This window comes from Pelobates fuscus, chromosome 6 (genome assembly GCF_036172605.1).
Source record: "Pelobates fuscus isolate aPelFus1 chromosome 6, aPelFus1.pri, whole genome shotgun sequence".
NCBI lineage: Eukaryota > Metazoa > Chordata > Amphibia > Anura > Pelobatidae > Pelobates > Pelobates fuscus.
In genome coordinates, this window is record NC_086322.1 from 289557207 (window position 1) to 289581586 (window position 24380).

The window sequence follows — 24380 nt, forward strand, 5'->3', positions numbered from 1 at the left end:
ATCTGAAAAGTGCGCCATGGCCGTGTAGGAACGCCTGAAATGGCCACACACCTTCCTGGCCTGCTTCAGGACGTCCTGTAAGCCTGAGTACTTATGCACAAAGCGTTGTACGATCAGATTACACACATGTGCCATGCACAGCACATGTGTCAACTTGCCCAAATTCAATGCCGCCAACAAATTTCTTCCGTTGTCACAAACCACTTTGCCGATCTCCAGTTGGTGCAGAGTCAGCCACTGATCCACCTGTGCATTCAGGGCGGACAGGAGTGCTGGTCCGGTGTGACTCTCTGCTTTCAGGCAAGTCAACCCCAAGACGTCGTGACACTGCCGTATTCGGGATGTGGAATAGTACCTCGGGAGCTGGGGGGGTGCCGTTGATGTGGAGCAAGATGCAGCAGCAGAAGAGGACTCAGCCAAGGAGGTTATGGAAGAGGATGGAGTAGGATGGAGTAGGAGGAGTATAGGAGGTGGCAGCAGGCTTGCCTGCAAGTCGTGGCGGTGTCACCAACTCCTCTGCAGAGCCACGCATTCCATGCTTGGCAGCCGTCAGCAGGTTTACCCAATGCGCAGTGTAGGTGATATAACTGCCCTGACCATGCTTTGAAGACCAGATATCAGTGGTCAGATGGACCCTTGCCCCAACACCGTGTGCCAGACATGCCATTACTTCCTTTTGCACAATCGAGTACAGGTTGGGGATTGCCTTTTGTGCAAAGAAACCTTCCACTGCGGTGTCCCAATAGCTACAAATTTTTGGAATGCCTCAGACTCCACCAGCTTGTATGGTAAAAGCTGGCGGGCTAAGAGTTCAGACAAGCCAGCTGTCAGATGCCGGGCAAGGGGGTGACTTTGTGACATTGGCTTCTTACGCTCAAACATGTCCTTGACAGACACCTGACTGTGGGCAGATGAGCAGGGACTGCTCAAGGCGAGAGACAGAGTGGCGGATGGTTGAGAGGGGGCAAGGAGGACAGCAGTAGTTGACGTGGCTGAAGATGCTGGACCAGGAGGAGGATGGCGGCTTTGAGTTTGTGTGCTGCTTGTACTCATGTGTTGATCCCATAGGTGTTTGTGATGTGCGATCATGTGCCTTCGCAAAGCAGTTGTACCTAGGTGGGTGTTGGACTTCCCACGACTCAGTTTCTTTTGGCACAGGCTGCAAATGGCATCGCTGTTGTCAGAGGCAGACACACAAAAATAATGGACACTGCTGAGCTCTGCAATGACGGCATTCTGGTGGTGGCAACAGCATGCTGTCTGACTGTGCCACTAGCTCCTTGCGACGACCTCCCCCTGCTTCCAACTCGTCTCCTCCTCCTCTCTGTCTCCCCATCTGAACTTTCCCCCTGTTCTTCTTCTCTTCTAGCGGGCACCCACGTGACATCCACAGACGCATCGTCATCAACCGCTTCACTTGTAACTGACTACTCAGCAAAGGAAGCAGCAGCGGGTACAACATCATCACACTGTATGTCCATGTGTGTAATGCTGCCTGACTGAGACATATCCCTGTTATCAACATCCTCTGGCAATAATGGTTGCGCATCACTCATTTCTTCCAACTGATGTGTAAATAACTCCTCTGACAGATCAAGTGAAGCGGCTGTGGTGCTAGTGTTGGTGGTGGCGACAGGCGGGCGAGTGGTAACATGAGAGTTGCCCGAAGCTAAGCTGGAGGAGGATGGTGCGTCAAGGTTCCGAGCGTAAGCTGTAGAAGATTGGGTGTCCTGTGTTACCCAGTCAACTATGTCCTCAGAGCTTTTCGAGTTCAGGGTACGTGGCCTCTGAACACTGGGCATTATTCTAGGGCCAAAGGGAATCACAGCACCACGACCATGACGGCCCCTGCGGGGTGGCCTGCCTCTGCCTGTCATTTTTTTTCGATTAGTGGTACTATGCGTGCAAGCTACTGTGACAACAGATATGAGTGGCACTGTGCACTGGCAGAAGTTGGCAGAGTAGACGCTGTAGGCCTGACACACACGCTTGCAGACAACTAACTGCTATTCAATCTATTACAGTCAAAATTGTATTTTTTTTAAAATGTACACTACTGTTACACCAGATATGAGTTGCACTCGTGTGACACTGTGCCCTGGCAGGCCCTGAAACGCACACGTGTGAAGGAAACTGACTGATATTATTTCACAGTCAAATTTCTATTTTTTTATTTATTTTTTTTAATGTACACTACTGTTACACCAGATATGAGTTGCACTGGTGTGACACTGTGAGCTACTGTGACAACAGATATGAGTGGCACTGTGCACTGGCAGAAGTTGGCAGAGTAGACGCTGTAGGCCTGACACACACGCTTGCAGACAACTAACTGCTATTCAATCTATTACAGTCAAAATTGTATTTTTTTTAAAATGTACACTACTGTTACACCAGATATGAGTTGCACTCGTGTGACACTGTGCCCTGGCAGGCCCTGAAACGCACACGTGTGAAGGAAACTGACTGCTATTATTTCACAGTCAAATTTCTATTTTTTTTTTTAATGTACACTACTGTTACACCAGATATGAGTTGCACTGGTGTGACACTGTGCCCTGGCAGGCCCTGAAACGCACACGTGTGAAGGAAACTGACTGCTATTATGTTACAGTCAAAAATTTTTTTTTGTTTTTTAAATGCAAGCTATTGTGACACCAGATATGAGTAGTGGCACTGGGCAAGTGGGCACAGTATACGCTGTGAGCCTGACACACACGCTGGCAGGCAGGCAACTGCAATTAGATTACACAGGATAAAAAAAAAAAAGCAGACTGATGTTCTAGCCCTAAAAAGGTTTTTTTGGGGTGCTGTCCTTACAGCAGAGATCAGATGAGTCCTTCAGGACTGTAGTGGACACTGAATACACTAGCCTAGCTATCGATTTCCCTATTAAATCAGCAGAAGCTACACTGTCCCTCCTCTCACTAAGAAGGCAGCTTCCGGGGGGTGGGGCCTAACTGTCATGGAGGAAAGACACACTTTGTGTGAGCTCCCTCAATATCTCACTTTAAGCAGCTATCAACAAGCAAATTTCAGCCCAGAAGGGGATGACCCAGCAATGTTGCTCCTACCTGACCGACCCAACATGCTTAATAGCGGTCAGCAACTCGACAGAGTCTTACTTACCTCCGCGTGGCAAGTGTGGCCTGGTGCTCACCGGGCGGGAGAGGCGGCCGATCTCCCGATCCTGGGATGCCCAGGAGCAGCTACTTCCCGGCAGGAGCTCCGTTACCCCCCCCTCGGACCGGTGGGGGTTATCCCGGTCCACCCCTGAGAGGCTGTCTGGAGCTAATGGACGCACAGAGCTCAGCCGCCCAGGCTGACATACTCATCTGTGACTCTCCTAATGTGGCAGAAGGCGCATGTCCTCCTGGTACCAGCAAAGCATGGCAGAATATTGAGTCTAAGCTGGACAGACTCTTTAATCAATTTTGGAAGCAAATAACAAGCAGGAAGCCCCAACAAGCTCCACCACAGCCCCAACAAGCTCCACCACAGCTAAGCGAAGCAGTCCCCATTAAAATCCACCAACGCAAAAGGCGCGGAGGCACAAACAGAAATGCAGAGCCTGCCCCACGTCAAGCACTCGCCTCCACCTTAAGCTACCACAATCCCGCACCGGACGTGAAGCACCACCGGGACAGATCCGACCACCCGACAAAACAAGCTTCCACCACCTCAAGCCGTGAACCCGGCACTCAGCCAGAGACTTGCCTTTGTTGTTCCAGGTATCAGGGACTCCCAGGGTCTGCACCTGGCGCCCAGAAGGGATCGGATGAGCACAAGCAGTAAACAGCAGCCTGCCAAGCATGTCCCACTATAGCCGATCCTCCACACCATGCCTTTGATCACATGAACTGCTCTCTGCACATTAACTAATCGTAAAGTAGCTAGCGTTTAAACATGTCATTATTTCACCTCCTAAAGAGTTTATTGTTGTAGTTCCTTACATGCCTTTACCTTAACCGTTCATGTATTATGTTATTCACTAGTCTCATCTCATGGGGCGACTCACGATATAAATACACAGTTGATAACGTGCAAGCTACACCCTAAACATGACAGCCATCTTTCACAACAATGTACTGCTATATACTCATACCCTCAGTGCAACTAGCCATGATATACGCACGTTCACCCTAGCATGCTCAAATATAACACACTTCTGTCTAAAAAAAAAAAAGAATGCAGCTTCCGAATGAATCTAAAATAGTGATTGATGGGCTTTAGATTGCATATGGTGCTTGAATGTAGACAGAATATAGATTGTGGCAAGAGAGATATTGGAATATAATTAGAAGAAAGAAAAGCATTTAGAGAAATGAGGTTACTACAAACGTGATGGAAGAGACTGGATACAGAGATGATTCAACATAGGCGTTTGGGAATGTAGCTTTGACAGAGAGTTGTTTCACTGTAGATGTGATGGAATGTAAATTAGATAGAGATAGCTTATTAACATAGAGGTTTGGGACAGATTAGACAGAGAGAGAGACGATTGAATGTACAGGGGTTGGATTGTAGACTGGACACAGTAAGGTGACTGAATGTAGAGGTAATAGGGGGTAGCATGGACAGAGTAATTGAATATAAAGGGGATGGAATGTAGAGTGGACAGAATCAGGTAATGTAATTTAGAGTGGACACAGAGTGAGGTGTCTGGATGTAGAGGTGATAGAATGTAAATTGGACAGAGATAGATTCTTTACATAGAGGTTTGAGATTGTAGATTGGACTGAGATATGATTGGTTGTAGAGGTGATGGAATGTATATTGGACAAAGTGAGGGGAGTAAATGTAGAGGTGAGGGAATGAAGAGTAGACAGAGAGAGAATTGCTTGTAGAGATGATGGCATATTGATTGGTTAGAAAGATTACTGAAAGAGGTGGTGGAATGTAGATTCAATATAGAGTTGACTGAATGTAGAGGTGATGGAATGTAAATAAGGATATAGAGTGAAAACAAAATGTGAAAGAGATGAAATAAAGATTGGGTATAAACATTGATAACAAAAAAATACTGTAAGATAGATATTATAACATAGATATGATAGATTCAGACATTGCAGAAAATAGATTACATCCAGAAATATTGAAAAAAAGCCAATAAATTTTATACATCAAATATAGTACACATGGATAGAATACGACTAAGTTTAAGATACATGTAAGACAATTTAAATATAAAATAATATACTTTATTAATATACTTTAATATAATTGGTGTAGTGCATTAATGACCTGCCAGCCTGGTAGAGATCGTATTGTCAATGTCAAAAGGGGTTTAGAAGGTTAGAAGGTTTTTAAGCCTTAATTCTCTTTGAAGCTGGGACCCCCCACCGAGGTCAGATGACAGAAGGGGTAATGGAAATTGCATAGGAATGTGAAAAGGGTTTTACCATATGGATAGAGCCTGTGAATTAATCAAAGGCTTTGTAAGGTGTGAGTGGATTTCTTTGATATGTTAATGGCCATTAGTCTTGTTTCAATATCATATCCAAAGGAAAAAATATTAATATTTACCCACAGAATAATAATTAAGCCTCATTTTTGTTATATTTGGAATGTAACAAGCGCCATCTTCTAAACAAGCCCAAACATGAGTGGCATAACTTGACCATAAGGGATGGAATTGTGATGTCCACCATATTGGGTCGCAAGTACGGCAATCAACTTATCTATAGAATGGGAAACTAATAACAAATTCGTAGATGCAATTATTATTTCTGTGGAAGGTACATTAGAGAAGATAGAGCCACATGTTTCCGTTTGGATTGATGTGAATCTGGACACAAGGTGGTGGTCACTTAGGATCTCTATAGATACGCCTTAACTCCAGGTGTGGTTATTCCAGAGGGTATATCTCTAATGAAACGGAAGTGTGCATTGTACTTGCTTGGGGCCAGAATCTAATACTAAGAGAGTGACAAACCTTCCTACCAGAAGAACCTTTTGTTTTTATCTGTTGTTGGTGTAAATAATTTGCTTATCATCTATATTTTTGTATGCACTGTGACTATTTTTTTTTTCTCATAATAAATATTTCTTTATTAAAGGACCACTATAGTGCCCCATTTGAAGAAAGGGCAGATAAACAACATATTGGTTTGATATATCTTAGAAAAGAAAATTACAATAAATTCTAAAGAACCCAGTGTTGCCCTGTTTAGTGTAGAATATCGCACTGTGCACACTTATTGTCAGTATAGGACATGAGGTCACGAGATTAACTGCTTAACAAAAAACAAATAACCCTTGTATTTAAGCTTTAAGTACATTTACTGAACAATTTCTTTAAATCTGCGTTTTGCATTTTCTAATCACAAGTCTGCTCAGTTTTGGAAACCATCTTATTTTAGCCTCTCTCAGTAGTGACTCTTCAATGTTGACAAACTCAGTAGGGACTCAACAATATCATGTTTTTAATGAGACATTCAATTTCTTCCTAGATTTTAGTTGGTACCCAGCATGGTAATGTATTCAAATGCAGAGTCATATCTGTTTTAGTCCAGGGTTCTATTGAAAAGGAGAGATCACAAGAGGAGTTTTGTTAACTGAATGCAAAACATTGGTATCAGCTTGAGCCATTCCAGCAAACCAGGCCCCACCCTCAGGGTCCCACTCCCGCCAGGTTTTAGGGGGAGGAAGGGGTTAAACGTACCTCTTTCTCCAGCGCCGGGCGAGGAGCTCTCCTCCTCCTCTCCTCCCTCTTCTTCCGTCACCGGCACGCGCACGCGCACACGTTCAGCCAGTCCATAGGAAAGCCTTATCAATGCTTTCCTATGGACGCTGGCGTCTTCTCACTGTGAAAAATCACAGTGAGAAGCACGGAAGCCCTCTAGCGGCTGTCAATGAGACAGCCACTAGAGGCTGGATTAACCCATAGGTAAACATAGCAGCTTCTCTGAAACGGCTATGTTTAAAGAAAAAAGGGTTAATCGTAGCTGGACCTGGCACCCAGACCACTTCATTAAGCTGAAGTGGTCTAGGTGCCTATAGTGGTCCTTTAAGTTCTGCTTTTGTAAGGTAAAGGATCGCGTTACCTGAAGAGACTAATTAGTATTTTTGCAATTTCTTAAATATTGGGCTAAGTTGTATTTGGTGGGTTTTTATTATTGATTTACCTGGGGGACCAAGACACCCCATTTATAAATTTCCTTGGTGGTGGCAGCATTAAAATAGTAATATGTATTTTATTATGTTTAAGTGTGGGTGGTTTTAAGGGGGATTTTGTCATTATTTCCGGTCTAGTGCAGACAAATAGTGAACTTTAACCCTTTCACCGCCACAACTATGTCACACCCACTCTTGAAGTAGGGTGCGTTCGAGACAGAGACTACTTAATATAGATTTAAAGAACAAGTTATAAAATGCAACTAAATGTAATGAAGTAATGTAGTAAAGAACAGAATGTAGATAGCAAAAACAAACATTATGTAATATACAGCTGATGTAATTTAGGATGCAGATAGAGAGATGATGTAATACAGAGATTGTGGGAGTAAGAATGTGGGTATAAGAAATGTTAATATGTCAAGGTAATGAAATGCACATTGTATACTGAAGAATTAGCAAATACTATATGTAAAAGTGAAAACCCGAACGCTCTAGCTATACACCATTTATGGTACTACGGCCTGGTTTGCTGGAATGGCTCAACCTGATACCAATGTTTTGCATTCAGTTAACAAAACTCCTCTTGTGATCTCTCCTTTTCAATAGAACCCTGGACTAAAACAGACATGACTCTGCATTTGAATCAATTACCATGCTGGGTACCAACTAAAATCTAGGAAGAAACTGAATGTCTCATTAAAAACATGATATTGTTGGGGGCGGGGCCTGACCGCCGACATGAATGGCCGCACGATCCATGCGCTCCGGAGATAACCTTATAATTCAGCCTGATAAATAAGCCAAACAACTGGAGCCAAGCATAATCCAGCTCGGAGCAGACCTGGGGTCACCCTGAGACCACCCTCGGGAGACATCCGAACACTACTTGCAGCTGGACCTTACGCGACGCTCTGTGGCCTAACGCTGGACGCAGGCGGGAGAGACACGGCCGACCCTCCTGCTGGGCGCTCCACTGGAAACTACTGCAAAGGTTGGGGCCACCGGTGAGGGATATCCCGGTTCAAGCAACAGGGTGATACGCAGAGATAAGGAGAGCACTCGACACGAGCATTGCATAATTATCACCGACCCAACAAACCTGGGAAATGCTGGCCCGACTGACAACATTTGAGCAGCGCCTGGAGGACCTTCTTAACAGCTTCTGGCTGAAATTGCAGAGCAAAGGGTTCCACACCTCCAGGGAGAAGCAACCGCGAGCTGTGCAGAGATGCCCACCCTCACTCAAACCGCACCATACCCACAGCGGGAACTGGAGGCGGCCTGTGCCATCCAACAAGAGGAGAACAAAGAAGAAGAAACAGCCCACTAAGTCCAAGACCCGCTACCGCCTTCCTGGGCCGAGGGCACGAAGGGGATGCCCCCCGACGCTTATCCCACATATCCGGACGGCCCGATACCACCCTGCGACCGCCCGAGACCTCGCTTACGGAGCTGTCAGCAGCCGGAGCAGTGGGAACTGCATAAGAGCCCTCGAGAAGGCCTGGGGCTGGCAGAGCGGACACTGTCACTGTCTGCCGCACTCCTATTCAGCAAGGGTATAGGGTAAATGCCAGGGGGCATCAGGGTAGGAGACCCATGCTCCCAATATAGTCGCCTAAAATTACCACGTCTGCTCCATTGCCGAAGGGTCCCCCACTTGTTTTGTTTATGTTTAGATATGGTTGTTCTATACTTGCTATAGGGGTAGCCGCCAGGGGACTTAATCTTTTACTTATGTGTCAATTCCCTAACCATATTCTTAAACATGTACATTGCCACCTTAGTTTTAAGCTAACGGTTATCTTGATGCACTAATAGGCACCCACATCCTGATTACTCACCTGGGCTAATCACCCACATGCTATCAGTTAGTTCAACCTGTGATAATACTGTTGATTATTGTCTACTGACAAGTGCTTCTTGTGCCCTCTTTGTTAAGCGATAAATGTGAGTCTAACATGCAAGCGTAGCACACTACACTCGACTTACCCTTAACTTTTTATATGTTCGTTTTGATGCCTATAAGCGGAACTTAGATCAGCTTGGTTACACATATTGTTTACTACTCAACTTGTCCATATCCTGATTTTCATAACAAAAATGTGCAAAGTTTCCTCATGCCATACCTGTGATATATCATGTATACGTATCTGCTTGCACCAGCTGTCGTGGCAGTGCAAACATGTCTGTTATCTTTATGCACAAACAAAATAAAGAATTACAAAAAAAAACATGATATTGTTGAGTCCCTACTGAGTTTGTCAACATAGAAGAGTCACTACTGAGAGAGGCTAAAATAAGATGGTTCCAAAACTGAGCAGACTTGTGATTAGAAAATGCAAAACGCAGATTTAAAGAAATTGTTCAGTAAATGTACTTAAAGCTTAAATACAAAGGTTATTTTTTTTTGTTAAGCAGTTAATCTCGTGACCTCATGTCCTATACTGACAATAAGTGTGCACAGTGTGATATTCTACACTAAACAGGGCAACACTGGGTTCTTTAGAATTTATTGTAAATTTTTTTTCTAAGATATATCAAACCAATATGTTGTTTATCTGCCCTTTCCTCAAATGTACCTATAGTATTATAAATAAGAAGTCTACCATTTCTTGAATGGTTTAAAGAAACAGGTTTGTAGGACACAAAGAGGACTATACAAAAGAAATAGTGGACATGCTTTAACACTCATTCCTTGATAAATTTCATGACCAGCTATTTACTATTCCGAGGAGGCACACCCAACAATAGTTATAAGCTATCTGTTACAACCAGATCCACTTAAAGTGTAAGAGAAAGAACTTGACTTTTTAATTAAAAAAAATGATACCCATTGAAAATGCTCACCTCCTCCGATTCCTCTTGTGTACTTGCCACCAAAGCACTTTGGGCACCTTTTTTAGCTACACTCTTTGCTTCATATTTTGCCACTGCTTTAGACTCAGTCTTGGGTCCAGACTTTGTTTCCGGTTTTTGGGGTGCTGGTTTTGGTGCAGCTTTAGGCTCTGGTCTCAATGCAATTGGTTTCTGTATTGTCTTGGGCTCAGGTTTCTGGACTACTTTGGTCTCATAAATCTGTTCTTTTTTTGTTTCAGTATTGTCACTTCTAGCATCAGCTTTGGAGACTGTCTTGGTCTGGGGTTTCTCTGCTTTTACTTCTGCTTTTACTTCTGCTTTGATTTCTTTGCTAGGTTCTGCTTTCTTAAGTGGTTCTGCCATGGCCTTCCTTTCTTGCGAAGATTCTTTTACATGTTCTTTCAGATCTGGGGTCCCTGTTTTCGGTGATGCTGTAGGTGATGGGAATGCTTCTCTCTCTTCGTATTCTACTGGAGGAGTCACCGGTGATGTCCGTACGGCATAGCTATGATATCCCTTATGAAATTCAACATCTGTATCAGCTATTTTCTCTTGTAGTCTGTGAATAGACTGCATTTGTGCATCATATGCAGGATTCACTCGGTGAGTTTGCCTAAGTGGACTGTAAGTTGAAATACCAGTGTTACCATGTGCCATCACATTCGATGGAGTTGTCGATCTGCTTCCAACATGACTTGCACCTCGATTCTGGTCTCCACTAAAATTGCCTGGGGTCAATAACTTCTCTTTCCTTGAGCTCTGCTTCAATCTTTTTGCATCTGATGGTGTTTCAGCCAAGGTCGGAGATGGTGTTCGAACCGGGGAAGTATCTCTTGGAGAAGGTTGATTGTCTTGATGATGGGGACTTTCTGGAGGTGTTGGAGGTGGTTCTTTTGAGGCTGATGGTTCTTTTGGCTCCATTTGGTCTGCATTTTCCATTATCTCTTGAAGCAACTTTCTTTTAATGTACTCAGGACCTGAAAACGATGACAAAAAAATAAATAAAGGTGAAAACATTTATAAAAAAAAATAACAATTTCAAAAGTAAATATGGTTTATTTCTTGGATAAAAAAAAACATTTGAACAAATGCATACACCTAGAGATAAACATAGATGTCTATAACTACTTTGGAATACATAAACATGATTTTTTTTTTGCTTGAGGGCAGTGGGTGAGGCTATTTATTCCATCTATTCTATCCCCAATCTTTAACCCCTTAAGGACCAAACTTCTGGAACAAAAGGGAATCATGACATGTCACACATGTCATGTCTCCTTAAGGGGTTAAAGAACCACTCCACACACCAAAAGCACTTTATGTGTGAAGAGTGTGTCCCATTTTTTAATTCTGCAAACAGTGCAGATTTCAATACAAATCGGCACATTTATACATTAAAGGGACACTATAGTCATCTGAACAACTTTAGCTTAATGAAGCAGTTTTGGTGTATAGAACATGCCCCTGCAGCCTCACTGCTCAATCCTCTGCCATTTAGAAGTTAAATCCCTTTGTTTATGAACCCTAGTCACACCTGCATGTGACTTGCACAGCCTCCCATAAACACTTCCTGTAAAGAGAGCCCTATTTAGGCTTTCTTTATTGCAAGTTCTGTTTAATTAAGATTTTCTTATCCCCTGCTATGTTAATAGCTTGCTAGACCCTGCAAGAGCCTCCTGTATGTGATTAAAGTTCAATTTAGAGATTGAGATACAATTATTTAAGGTAAATTACATCTGTTTGAAAGTGAAACCAGTTTTTTTTCCATGCAAGCTCTGTCAATCATAGCCAGGGGAGGTGTGGCTAGGGCTGCATAAACAGAAACAACGTGATTTAACTCCTAAATGACAGTGAATTGAGCAGTGAAATTGCAGGGGAATGATCTATACACTAAAACTGCTTAATTTAGCTAAAGTAATTTAGGTGACTATAGTGTTCCTTTAACCTTGCTAAATTCAAAAGTCAGTGGAGCTAAACTCAAAATTCAGCAATTGGCCGGAGCACCTGCCTTGCAAAGACTTCTCATTGAGCTGCATTGGGAAGTCTGTGATTGGACAGCCATAAAAAGTCTGGGTGGGATTGTCACGGTCCCCGGCTCGCGGCAGCATGTGGTTGCACTCGATCGGTGCGACCACGCTGACAGGTTGGAGGAATTACCTGTTCAGCAATGAGCCAGGAGTCAACCCGCTGGGGCATCCGTCCCCTCCACACGTGGGATCCAAGATGGTGCCGACCACGAGGTCGCGGCCATTTGTAGCTCCGCCTCCAAAGATCATGCGAACGTGCGTGTGACTCCGACGCATGCGCACATTCTGGGGTCAGAGGTCAAGCTCTGACCAATCACAGCCCAAGGAGGGATATTTAAACCCGTGAATTTCCCTAGCTCATTGCCCTGTCGTGGTTTCCGTTCCTGGTAACTGAGAGTGCGTTTTCTATTCTAAATTCTGGTTTCCCTGACTTGGCTTTCTAATCGACCTTGTGTATTTCTGGCTCCCTTGACCTTGGCTTTCCCTTGACTATTCTCTATTTTTTAACATATTAACCTGGCCATTCTTAGGACCGGTTTATGTTCTGTCTCTTTTTCTGTTCTATGTAGATGTTACATAGTTTCGCTTGCAAAGGCTGTAGACAATAGATCTGCAGCTTTTGCAAGCTGTTTTTAGATATACTACCAAAGAAAAAATGTATTAATAAATGCATGCATGTTTTCATTGGTGATATATCTACTAAAAATGGTTTCTTCTTTTTTTTGAGCAGTGGAGTGTTCCTTTAAGACACAGCAATTGTCCTGGATGTGCCTTGAGGACAGCATTAACACAGTGTTATTTTTGGGACACATTATTTCCTCTATAAGATCCACCAAAATATGGATCCCAACATTCTTTAAGGGTCCTGGAACCACTGGCCTATTTTAGTTTTATCACTCCCTCCGATCCCTTCATGCTTCTACTTTGTCTTTTGCATAGTTACAGATTCCACCTTCTGTCACATTTTATCATTCTCTTCCCTCCTCCAATTTCAGTTTAACTGCTCAATAGATTTCAGTTCACTTAAGCAATTCCCATTTCAATGTTTCTGTCCTGTTTCAGTTTTTTTTTACTCCTGCTACCTATTTCTTTATATCCTTGCTGTCTTATTTAGATCCTATTTATAACATTCTCTAAGCATTCACTTTTCTCCTCCTATGCCACATCTTATATCCCCTGTGGTACCTTCATGGACAGTTTATGTCCCCCTATTTTAGTTAAATCTTTTTAGTTTGGAAAAACGGCACCTCAGAGGTGATATGATAGCGTTATAAAAATATATTCAGGGCCTATACAAACAAACCATTGTCTGTAAATCTATTCATAATCAGGACTATTCATAGTACACAAGGTCATGCCTTTAGACTGGAAGAAAGGAGATTTAGTCTAAAGCAAAGGAAATTATTTTTACAGTTAGAACAATAAGGAGGTGTTTTTTTTCAGTCTATATAGCTGTTTAAACAGCAATTCGATAAATAGTTGCAAAAACATAATATTGAAGGATATACATTTTAATTAATTAGTGGGGTTATAGCTTCTCGATCCAAGGAGATATCTGACTGTCATTCTGGGGTCAAGAAGGACTTGTTTTTCCTAGCTTTTTGCAAAATTGAAAGCGTTTCAGACTGGGGTTCTCACTGTCTTTTGAATAAACAGGAAAAACAGATGTGAGAAAGATTGAACTTCATGGACGCATGTCTATTTTCAGCTATGTAACTATGTAGCTCTACTGACACTCCTGTGCACTTCTTCTGTAAATTACCAGTCCAGAATATAATCACATAAGTATTTGCTTCTTCTAAAACTGCTGACAAATTTTCTGGATTCTTCACACTTTAATGAATAGACTTGAAATTGTCCCTTAACCAGGGAAGCATGCATATATATATATATGTGTATATAGCAAATTGTATTCATATTATTGCAGCCGTGATGGTGCAGCTTTTAAACTATAAATATAATATAAATATGTAGCTATAGCGGAATCCACAGTGTGAACGGCCCAGAAGCCGAAGTATTTCAAACTCCCGTGAAAACACAGCTCTCCTGGCTCAATAAACACTGTTCTCAACTTATTGAAAATCAAATGTTCTGTTGCTTTCAGTTTTTCCTGCTTTTGTTCAAATAGCATTCTTCATCCTATCTCATATACTTTAAAAACAAGTTTAGAGCACTTTAGATAAAAAAGCGTGCTTTATGTCGCTGCCAACAAAATTATGACTGCGAACAAAATCTGTGATTGAGAAAAAAAAAAATACCTTTTAACAAAAAAAGGCTAAAAATTATATTCGCGAAAACCTTTTAGAGAACTCCACTAATGCATCTTTGCACTCACAGCAGAAGAATCGTCTTTGGTGTTATACATTTAAAAGTGTTAAAATTATTATTTTTTAATTTATTTTTTTATAAACAAAAAGGAAAAGTACTAATTAATACAATATATTCATCTCAGAATATTATAGCTACAATCCAGGCTGGAGGTGACCCACTTGTAGTTTTAAATGCGTTTTAGAGATAACGCATTAAGAAAAATGGATGCAAGAACAATACATTGAAAATATAAAAAAGTTACGTATATAAAAAGTTATATATGTAAGTTATATTTTTAAACTCTGCTTTTGCTGCAAATCCAGAAGCTTTGCAGCTTCTACAGTGAGCTCTAGCCTGATTGACTTGTGAGTGACAGACTTTGACAATAAAGGAGGAAAAAAAAAACTCGTTATTTTACATTAAAGGGACAGGAAAGTCATATTGCTGCAGGAATGTTTGTAAGTTTCTGGAATTAGAAGCATCTGTGCTCAGGGACCCAGTTACAGGTACTCTCCTTCCACCGTAGCCTCGTAAAACTGTATAGTTATGGTGCTTAGAGTGTCCCTTTAAGCAAGCATGGGACTTGGACTTATAATATGATACTTTCATTTCAACTACACGTGTAGGTTTTTGGCAAATTGAATAGCTAAATGTCCAGTAAAGTATTCTGCTTTTTATGTTTTTATTTTGTGTAGTCTAGTAGTTAATAAAGACATCTTTTTAACAACTGCAAGAACCTGTGAGCAGTGAGATAGGCTCAGTCCTCTAAAGTTTGTCATTTTTTGCTGGGTATGTATTTGATTGTTTATATTTTTATTTTTTTATTTTTTCTTATTTTTTTTTTAGTTCTTTTCACAGTACCTGGTTGGTAAAAGTCCGGAGAGAGCTCCCTGGCCATTGTTCTTGCAATGCTGGATTCATTGTTAGACAGGACGGCCGCCTGCTCTGCCCCGTCTGCTTTTGCCTTAGCATGAGCTGTCCTGCAGAAGAAAAAAAAAAGATAGATTTTAATATAAGAAAGACGTTCAAACAAAATAAAAAAAACAAAATCAGCAACAGATACACAAATATAAGAGATTTTTTTTAGATTTACACAAAATACACTGAGCTGGTACATTCTGTACACCCCATTGACTCTGCAATCACAATATGATTATAGTATATGTGCCTATTTGACAGTAATGTAGTTTGTTTGCTGCACCCCTTCTAGCTCAAGTATGGCCACAAGGTAGATCCCCATCTGTCGTACAACTCCCACAATGCATTGCCAGCTGGGGATCTACTGTGTGCCTATCCTTGCAGAGCTGTATTTGTAAGCAGTGTTTGTGTTTGAATGTTAGCCAGTTTTGTGTGTGTGTGAATGCATGAATGTATTTGTGTGTAGTGTTGGCACTTAAATGCTGTTGCATGTTTGTATGTACTGTTGCTATTTGAGACCAGTGGTGTACTTGTGTTTAGTGTTTATGTTTGTATGTGTTTGCATCTAGAGTTTGTATTTAGAGTTGGCGCTTGATTGCTGGGATGTATGCACATACACTGCCCTGCATATACGCACTGACACATACACACACAGACTCACATTAACACATACACACAGATGCACACTTACACACACATACAAATGCACACACTGACACACAGTGACACACAAAGATAACACATACACACACTGACACATACACAAATAGACACACACAGACAACACATATACACAGACATACACACACACATACACATACACACAAAGATCAGAATTGACATATTGTTAGCTACCCCCTGCTTGCTTCCATACATTTTTGAAGCAGGAGAGTGGCTTCCCTGGGGCCCAGTGGCCTGTGGCTGAGTCTGATGTGAGTCTGGACCAGGCTATCCCTCCTCTCTGGTTCTCCCCTCTCTTTCACTCATCTTGTTGGTAAGCTGGGAGGAAATGACTTGTACTCACTTCCTCACAGTACCCCAGATTAACACTGAGCCCGGTCATGCTGTTAAAGGGCAGCGGCACCTGTCCTGGCCCCTGATTAAACATTGCCATCGAGTGGCCCTAAGTGTATGGGCCACCCGATGGGCTCCTTGACTTTTCAGGTTCAAGTGCATCAGTAGTAATAGATCGACAGACAGACAGACAGACAGACAGACAGACATAGATAGATAGATAGATAGATAGATAGATAGATAGATAGACAGATAGACAGACAGACAGACAGACAGATAGATAGATAGATAGATAGATAGATAGATAGATAGATAGATAGATAGATAGATAGATAGATAACCACCTGGTGGGTTAACCATAAACCTACTACATATTTGTAGCAAGATCCTTAAAAATGTACCCTTAAAATTCCTTTTATTGTGCGACTTTGTGGTTCAAACAAAACAAGGTCCCAGGAATAGATAGCTGTCGATTTATGTCGGTTTTACTGGAAACAGATACTTTGTATACACATGATAAACTAAAGTTAGCAGGCAATGCATACAAAATCCCTATATATGTATAAACTAAAGGGTAACTCAACACACCATAAACACTTCATCTTACTCAAATTGTTACTTTGTCCCTGCAACCTATTTCTAAAAAAAAAACAATGTTTAATTCCAGAGATAAATACTCATTTGTATTCTGTCTTCCTGGGAATATCAGTTTTGTGCAACTTTTGCATCTGGTGTCAACACACACATATGGACAGCCTGCCCATGACTGGTGAATTACACTTACAGGGCTATTCAATAAAGAGAGAGTACAAAGTGAAATCAAATTTCATTTCACATGCACCAAACTGTAAAAGAAATTATCTAAATCAGCTGTGCTTTGAGTACGGCTACTCAGACATTACACGTTTAAATCACTTTGGATTCACTTAGAAGTCTCACTTTATTAAATCACCCTGATGGTGTCAAAGCATTTGCTGCCTAGCTCAAGGGGAATTTAATTATTTAACTCCCTGTTAAAGAAAAATACATAAATCTCTTCTGGTTTTTGCCCTTCCTGGGTGCAGAGGTCAGAGTATTAAAAAAGCCACGGCCAACTTGTAGGGAATGTATGTCCCTTTAAATTGAGTCCACCTTTCCATTTTTGTATGAATCCGTAAGTCTTCTTAAAACCGCACATCTCTATGAGAAGGGTTGGACTGGATCTTTGTCCAAACACATCTCACTAAGAAGCATTGCTGGGCAGAAAGGACAAGCCAGCTCCGAAGCTAATGAAAGGGAGTATTTCTTTCTAAGTAAATATTTTACAAAAATGTTATTGTGTTCATATTTTTGCAACTATTATTTGGGCATTTTGAACATAGAGTTTCTATTTAAACATGTAGAAAGATTAAGTCAGCCTTAAAATGAAAAGGCTCCGTATATTTGTCCTGGAGAAGAAAGAAAAATCTAATACAGTTCTGTTTGTTAAATCCATTTTAAAAATTCATTATTTGTCAGGCGCACAGACATGTAGCAGACTTGAATACCGCAGGAAATGTATTATAATGTAATAACCAACAAACTCAACAAATTTCAATTTCTATAAGATTGTTTAGAGTCAAATATGTCATTTCACGGAAGAAGAGGCTTTTCTGTATTGATTTAAAGGAAAACTGTCATAATTTTTTTTGTACTTCGGAATAAAAGATTGTACTCTATGCCCAATATTTTTTTTATAAATATGTATTGCGTCTGACCAAGGACTTAAGATGGCCTCCCCCATGAAGCATCAATAAGCCAGGATGTGCACTTAAAATAGTTATTTACTTACATTTATTCAATACAAATGCATACATACAGAGGTTATAATACATGTATTATTTTATTTAAAAAAATAATAATAATAAAGTCAATTATGTTTTCTTTAATTTAAAGGAATAGAAATGCTTAAAGGGAAACTATAGTCACCTGAACAACTTTAGCTTAATGAATCAGTTTTGGTGTATAGAACATGCCCCTGCAGCCTCACTGCTCAATCCTCTGCCATTTAGGAGTTAAATACCTTTGTTTATGAACCCTAGTCACACCTCCCTGCATGTGACTTGCACAGCCTTCCATAAACACTTCCTGTAAAGAGAGCCCTATTTAGGCTTTCTTTATTGCAAGTTCTGTTTAATTAAGATTTTCTTATCCCCTGCTATGTTAATAGCTTACTAGACCCTGCAAGAGCCTCCTGTATGTGATTAAAGTTCAATTTAGAGATTGAGATACAATTATTTAAGGTAAATTACATCTGTTTGAAACTGAAACCAGTTTTTTTTTTCATGCAGGCTCTGTCAATCATAGCCAGGGAAGGTGTGGCTAGGGCTGCATAAACAGAAACAAAGTGATTTAACTCCTAAATGACAGTGAATTGAGAAGTGAAATTGCAGGGGAATGATCTATACACTAAAACTGCTTTATTTAGCTAAAGTAATTTAGGTGACTATAGTGTTCCTTTAAATATAAAAATGTTAGACTAAGGAGCACAATTTGAATATTATTTTGTCACTGCTTAAATGTACTTTTTTTTGATAATTTTTAAAGATTATTACATACTACCTTTTACTATTTATTACTTGCATTACACATTTTATAACACAAGGTGTCCGTTAGATTATTCTCTTCTGTACCCTTCCTGGTTAGAAACTCTGATATAAACCCTGGCTGTATTATTCTAATTGGCTGGAAGAATGAAGATGACAAAGAGAATTAAACTTAGATTTTAAGCAATTATTACTCTTTACGTCCAACATGCAGATAACGGCAAATCTTATATTTTTATTTAACGTCCATCTATGCTAAGGCACTATTGTACGTTTAATGTGTAAGCAAGTCAAATTAGGTAATATCTTTATTTTATATAATCTTTTATACTGAGTAGAAAATCCAAACACAATTCCCACATTTTGTATGCATAACTGCAGTTGTATTTATTAATAATTCCGATCTATTCATATATAAGCATATTTATATTGTCAAAAAAATTCATAGTCTATAGGACACTACTGACAATGGAAAACTGTTGTAATTTTTATATGATTATTACTGAAAACAAATATTGAAAAAGGTTACTTGGTTCTATTTTACTGGGTCCTCATTGAACTCCGAGGCTCCTATTGTGCCGGGGTAACACGGGTGAAGCCGATCTAATCGCCAGTTTCTGTAACTTATCAATTACTATACAGCATTGTAAAAAATGTATAATATGCCAATCAGCTACAGAGTAATGATTTAGTAGAGGGAACCTTTGAGGAGATTTGTCCCCTTTAAAAATCAAACCGTCCAGACGTAGACAGCCACTGATTTAAATTTAACTGGAACGTTAAAGGATACCATTTGTGCTATATTCTAAGTATACATCAGCAGCTGTTTGCTGCCTTGTAGGGAAAGTTGCTATGTGAAGGACAATACGAAAATCTACCGAATAAAAAGAGTCAAATTTCTTAAGAAATATTTAGCTACCTCAAGGGATTATCGTAACCGCTTGTTGGAATTTAGAGAACTTGGTATGTGCAGCTCTCAGCAATGACTGGGGGCATTTTTAAAGTGCTGAAACTTTACCCTAATCCTTAAATAACCTGGGTCTACCATTCATGAAGGAGACAGACAGATAGATAGATAGATAGATAGATAGATAGATAGATAGATAGATAGATAGATAGACAGACAGACAGACAGACAGATAGATGAATAGACAGACAGACAGATAGATAGATAGATAGATAGATAGATAGATAAATAGACAGACAGACAGACAGACAGACAGACAGATAGATGAATAGACAGACAGACAGATAGATAGATAGACAGACAGATAGATAGATAGATAGATAGACAGACAGATAGATAGATAGATAGATAGATAGATAGATGGATAGACAGACAGACAGATAGATGAAAAGACAGACATACAGATAGATAGATAGATAGACAGACAGACAGACAGACAGACAGATAGATAGATAGATAGATAGACAGACATATAGATAGATAGATAGACAGACAGATAGATAGTTAGATAGATAGACAGACAGATAGACAGACAGATAGATAGATAGATAGATAGATAGATAGATAGATAGACAGATAGATAGTTAAATAGACAGACAGACAGATAGATAGATAGATAGATAGATAGATAGATAGATAGATAGGCAGACATATAGATAGATAGATAGATAGATAGATAGATATACAGATAGATAGATAGATAGATAGATAGACAGATAGATAGATAGATAGATAGACAGACAGACAGACAGACAGACAGACAGACAGACAGACAGACAGACAGACAGACAACCTGGGTCCACCATTAATGAAGGAAATAAATAGATAGATAGACGGAAGGACGGACAAAGAGAGAGAGAGAGACAGACAACAAAATTAAGTTTACTCACTGAACTCCAAATTGTACTAAATTAAAATCTGAATTGCACAATTTTGGCTAACGTAGTCACAACTATAACTGTAGCTGAGCTTGAAAATGTTTCCCAATCAGCTAGTTATGGAATTTAGATTTGAATGGTGCACAATTCAGAGTCTAGTTAAATAAACCCGAATGTAGGATCGTCTCAGGTCAACCCAACATCTTTGCAAAATCAAAACCACTCGGAAAGCTTGAGCCTATTTAAATATTAAGGGTTTTCTTCAAAATTCTGCTCCCTTTTTTTTTTAAACAGCTCCCAGAGCACAACAGATTCAGTGACTCAAGATTATTACCCGAGGATTTATCTAACTAAAGTGACGGAAATAATATTTTAGTATATACATCATTAATGTGTGAAATGGCTACGTTTTGAATACAAGAACTAAACAGTAAGAGAGAATGAGCAATTGTAACCTGTTGTCCTATGCCAATATTTCCTTTTATTAAGCAACCTCCGTTTTAAGATCATCCTAATTTAATGTCTCAGATAGTGCCAGGCCTTGCCAAGTCTTAATCACTGTGTATGGTCTCCATTTAATTAAAATTCTCAGCTGCAAAACTAATGGAAATAACTACAGACAAGTTAGAAAGCAAAGGGCTCCAGCAGAGAAGCAATTAGACTCTTCGAAGAGATAACTTGGAAGTATCTTTCGCCTTCTCTACTCTGCATCTGTATCCCGTGACTTTGTCAACTAAATCGCTCAATATATGGTTTTCATAAATCACATTCTAACAGACGACAAAAGCTTTTACATCAATGAGAGAGATATATCTACTGGGTTATTTAAGCAAAAGATACCCATCAGCGGATGTAATTAAAACAGAGCCAAACCGAATCCTAATTTATAGTATGAAATGTCATGGCATATGCATCGTCGTTACAAAACAGGTAAGTGAGGATTAATTAAGATGGCCTCTGACCTAAAATGGGCACTATATACGTATACTCCTCTAACAGAGACCGCTCCTCCAGTTATCTAGCCAGTCCCCATACATTAGACCCCTCATATGCCTGTCTCCTAGCCCTGTCAAGACCCATTCCCCTTAGCTGCGCTGGGCTACAATTTAGCATGTTCTATCCTGGGATTAAATCTAAGTCCCACAGCGACTGTTGTAAATAAAAAAGGAATTGGGAGATGTTAAAAGAAATCAGTCGCACCTATCAAGCTGCTACCCCCTGAACTACACACCCATTCTACACAAAATTATGCAAGACATACAGTTATGGCAAGACATGCCTATCTTGTGGCTAGGGAGACTGGCCTCCATTAAAATGAACGTCTTGCCGAGGCTCCTGTACCTCTTCCAAGCCCTCTCTATACCAATCTCAAGAACAGATTTCAAAAGCCTACAAACCCCCATAGATAAATTCATCTGGATGAACAAACACGCCAGAATCAAGCGACAAATGCTGTACGTCCCTAACCGGGCGGGGGGCCTCCACCTACCGCATCAAACACATTAGATAATAATATACTTCACACTCCACCTCCCCCTTCTCCTGTTTTTTTCCTTTTTTCTCCCTTTTTTTAAATTCTATTTCTCTCCTCTCTTCCCCACTCTCCCCCTCCTCCCTCTTCTCTCTCGTACTCATCCCTCGCGACCAGCCCCATACCCACTGGCTCCACTCGGGCCCACTCCAACGGGTACGACCCTCTCCCTGACACCAGGCTCTGCCCGGTCCTGATCGATCCGGGGCCGTACATGGAATGAACCATCGCAATCATGCCTTCACCAGCCAAACATGAGGACCAACCCAACCACATCTAACTAACACACAGACTGCACAATGTCCCATGCATTACCACACTGAAACCCCAAGGGGCGATATAAAGGACTGAGTAACAGGGACCAGAAAATGAACTCGACACCCGACCACCCCATGGTAATCCTACTACAACCAGCCCTTTTTTAATCTCCCCTGCTCAACCAGGTCGCCTCACCTAAACCCGTGAGAGGCCGACCGATTTCCACTCTATCTTAATGTTCACTGGTTTTATTTCATTTATTGTTGTTATCATGCATGTTCATTTTATGATGGCGAACCACAGAAATTAACCTTTATGTGCCTAGAGCTGCATCGACCATACGGATGACCAAAGAAACGACCCTATGTGTCAAACCGCCTCATCAATCCCGTTCATGAATTGTTAGACACTCATGTTATCTCATGACTGTAATCTTTTCGAACTGCCTCTAAAATGTAAACATTGCACTTAATAAATAAAGATTTTTTGGGGGAAAAAATCAGTCGCTTCACTGCAAGAATTGAACACTAGAATAGAATATTATACTGAAACTTTAAAAAGCAAATTTCGGGGGGCGGGGCTTAGCAACCAAGCAGCCCAGACGTGTCCAGCGAGAGCTCCCACGTCTGGGGACAAAAAAACGGGGATTTCTGCCCATAAATCAAGGCTGACAGCCTGCAAACCACGACGACTGCAACGGGGAGAGGCTGCTGCATCGATTGGTGCCTCTCCCAAGCTCCGGCACAATCCAACAGACACGCCGAGGCTTGCGGCCTACCAGGGACTGAGCCACGAGGAGACGGCCGCTCTCCGGGCACAGACACGGCGACTGCGACCTCGTCTACACACCTCCCCCCCCCCCCCCGGCCCAGTGGGGGTTATCCTGGACCATATAGCGACTGCCTAAACAAGCGACAAGACACCTACCTCCAAACCTGCAACGGGGCCTAATCAAGCATAGAGCTTCAAACCAAGATGGCGCCTGCGACCTGGCCGAGTGGGACGGCTCACACAGCAGCCCTCGGCTCTGTAGACCGTGTACTGCAGCGGCTGAATAAGCATTTCCGAAAGCTCTGGGAAACCCTGGAGAGCTACCAGCTCACTGTGCCGACCCAACACAGAGCGGATGAGCGGAGGGGCGAGGGCCGGAGAGCGGGGAGGACCCCCTCGGGCCTAGCACTAGCTGAAAAGCCTGCACCGCATGGTACCGGCCTACCTGGGCCGAGAGCCACCAGGGGCATGCCCCAAAGACACCGCCTACACAGAAAGAGGGACGCCCACCACAGACGACGGCTAAACACCATGTCCCCCCGCCACCCCCGCTCTGGAAGAGTCTTGGGCCACAAAGGAGACCGGGTCCGTGGACTAAAGGTGACAACCTTCATACAGGCCTGGGGCAGGAGGGTGAACCTACCTCGCCCTCGACGAGCCGTCGCCTCTGCGTCCTACCCTGTTTTCACGGACGCTGGACGCACACGGAGATTGGACCGAAACCGCGCTACTCACTACCGCGACATACAAGCATGGATACAAGGCACTGGAGCACGGCAGGAAAGCCTCATAGACGTTCATCCCAGAGCTGCAGGCAAGACCCCCAGACTGGGCATCGGCTAGGCGCATATGGACTGGCATGCAGGACTTCTCACACTCTTTGCCCACATACATGCCAAGTGAACTTTACAAATGACTATCAGCAGGTTTATAATTAAGGCACAGCAACTCCTGAGCGAATTTTGCTTATACCTATATTGCCAGCTAAACGTTTAGCATTTCTGTGATGTGTTATTTACCTGCAACCTATCTTTATACCAGCCAATTGACGCCTTAGTATGCAGTAAGTTAGACAACGCCTGTGCGACATAGCCAGAATAGCACTCACACAAAGCTTGTAGATCACACAAAGCTAACTGTCTAGATACACCAGCGAAGTTACCCCTC

General features: G+C 41.6%; 1 protein-coding gene across 1 annotated transcript in view; it reads right to left on the reverse strand.

Annotated features, from left to right (window-relative positions):
- Positions 1-24380, reverse strand: part of JPH2 (junctophilin 2) — a 109619-nt gene that overhangs the window by 11612 nt on the left and 73627 nt on the right. Inside the window, exons 3-4 of the mRNA XM_063459419.1 lie at positions 15174-15292; positions 9967-10952 (exon numbers count right to left, since the gene is read on the reverse strand). Of these exons, the coding sequence (XP_063315489.1) occupies positions 9967-10952; positions 15174-15292 (1105 nt within the window). The remainder of the gene's footprint in view (positions 1-9966; positions 10953-15173; positions 15293-24380) is intronic.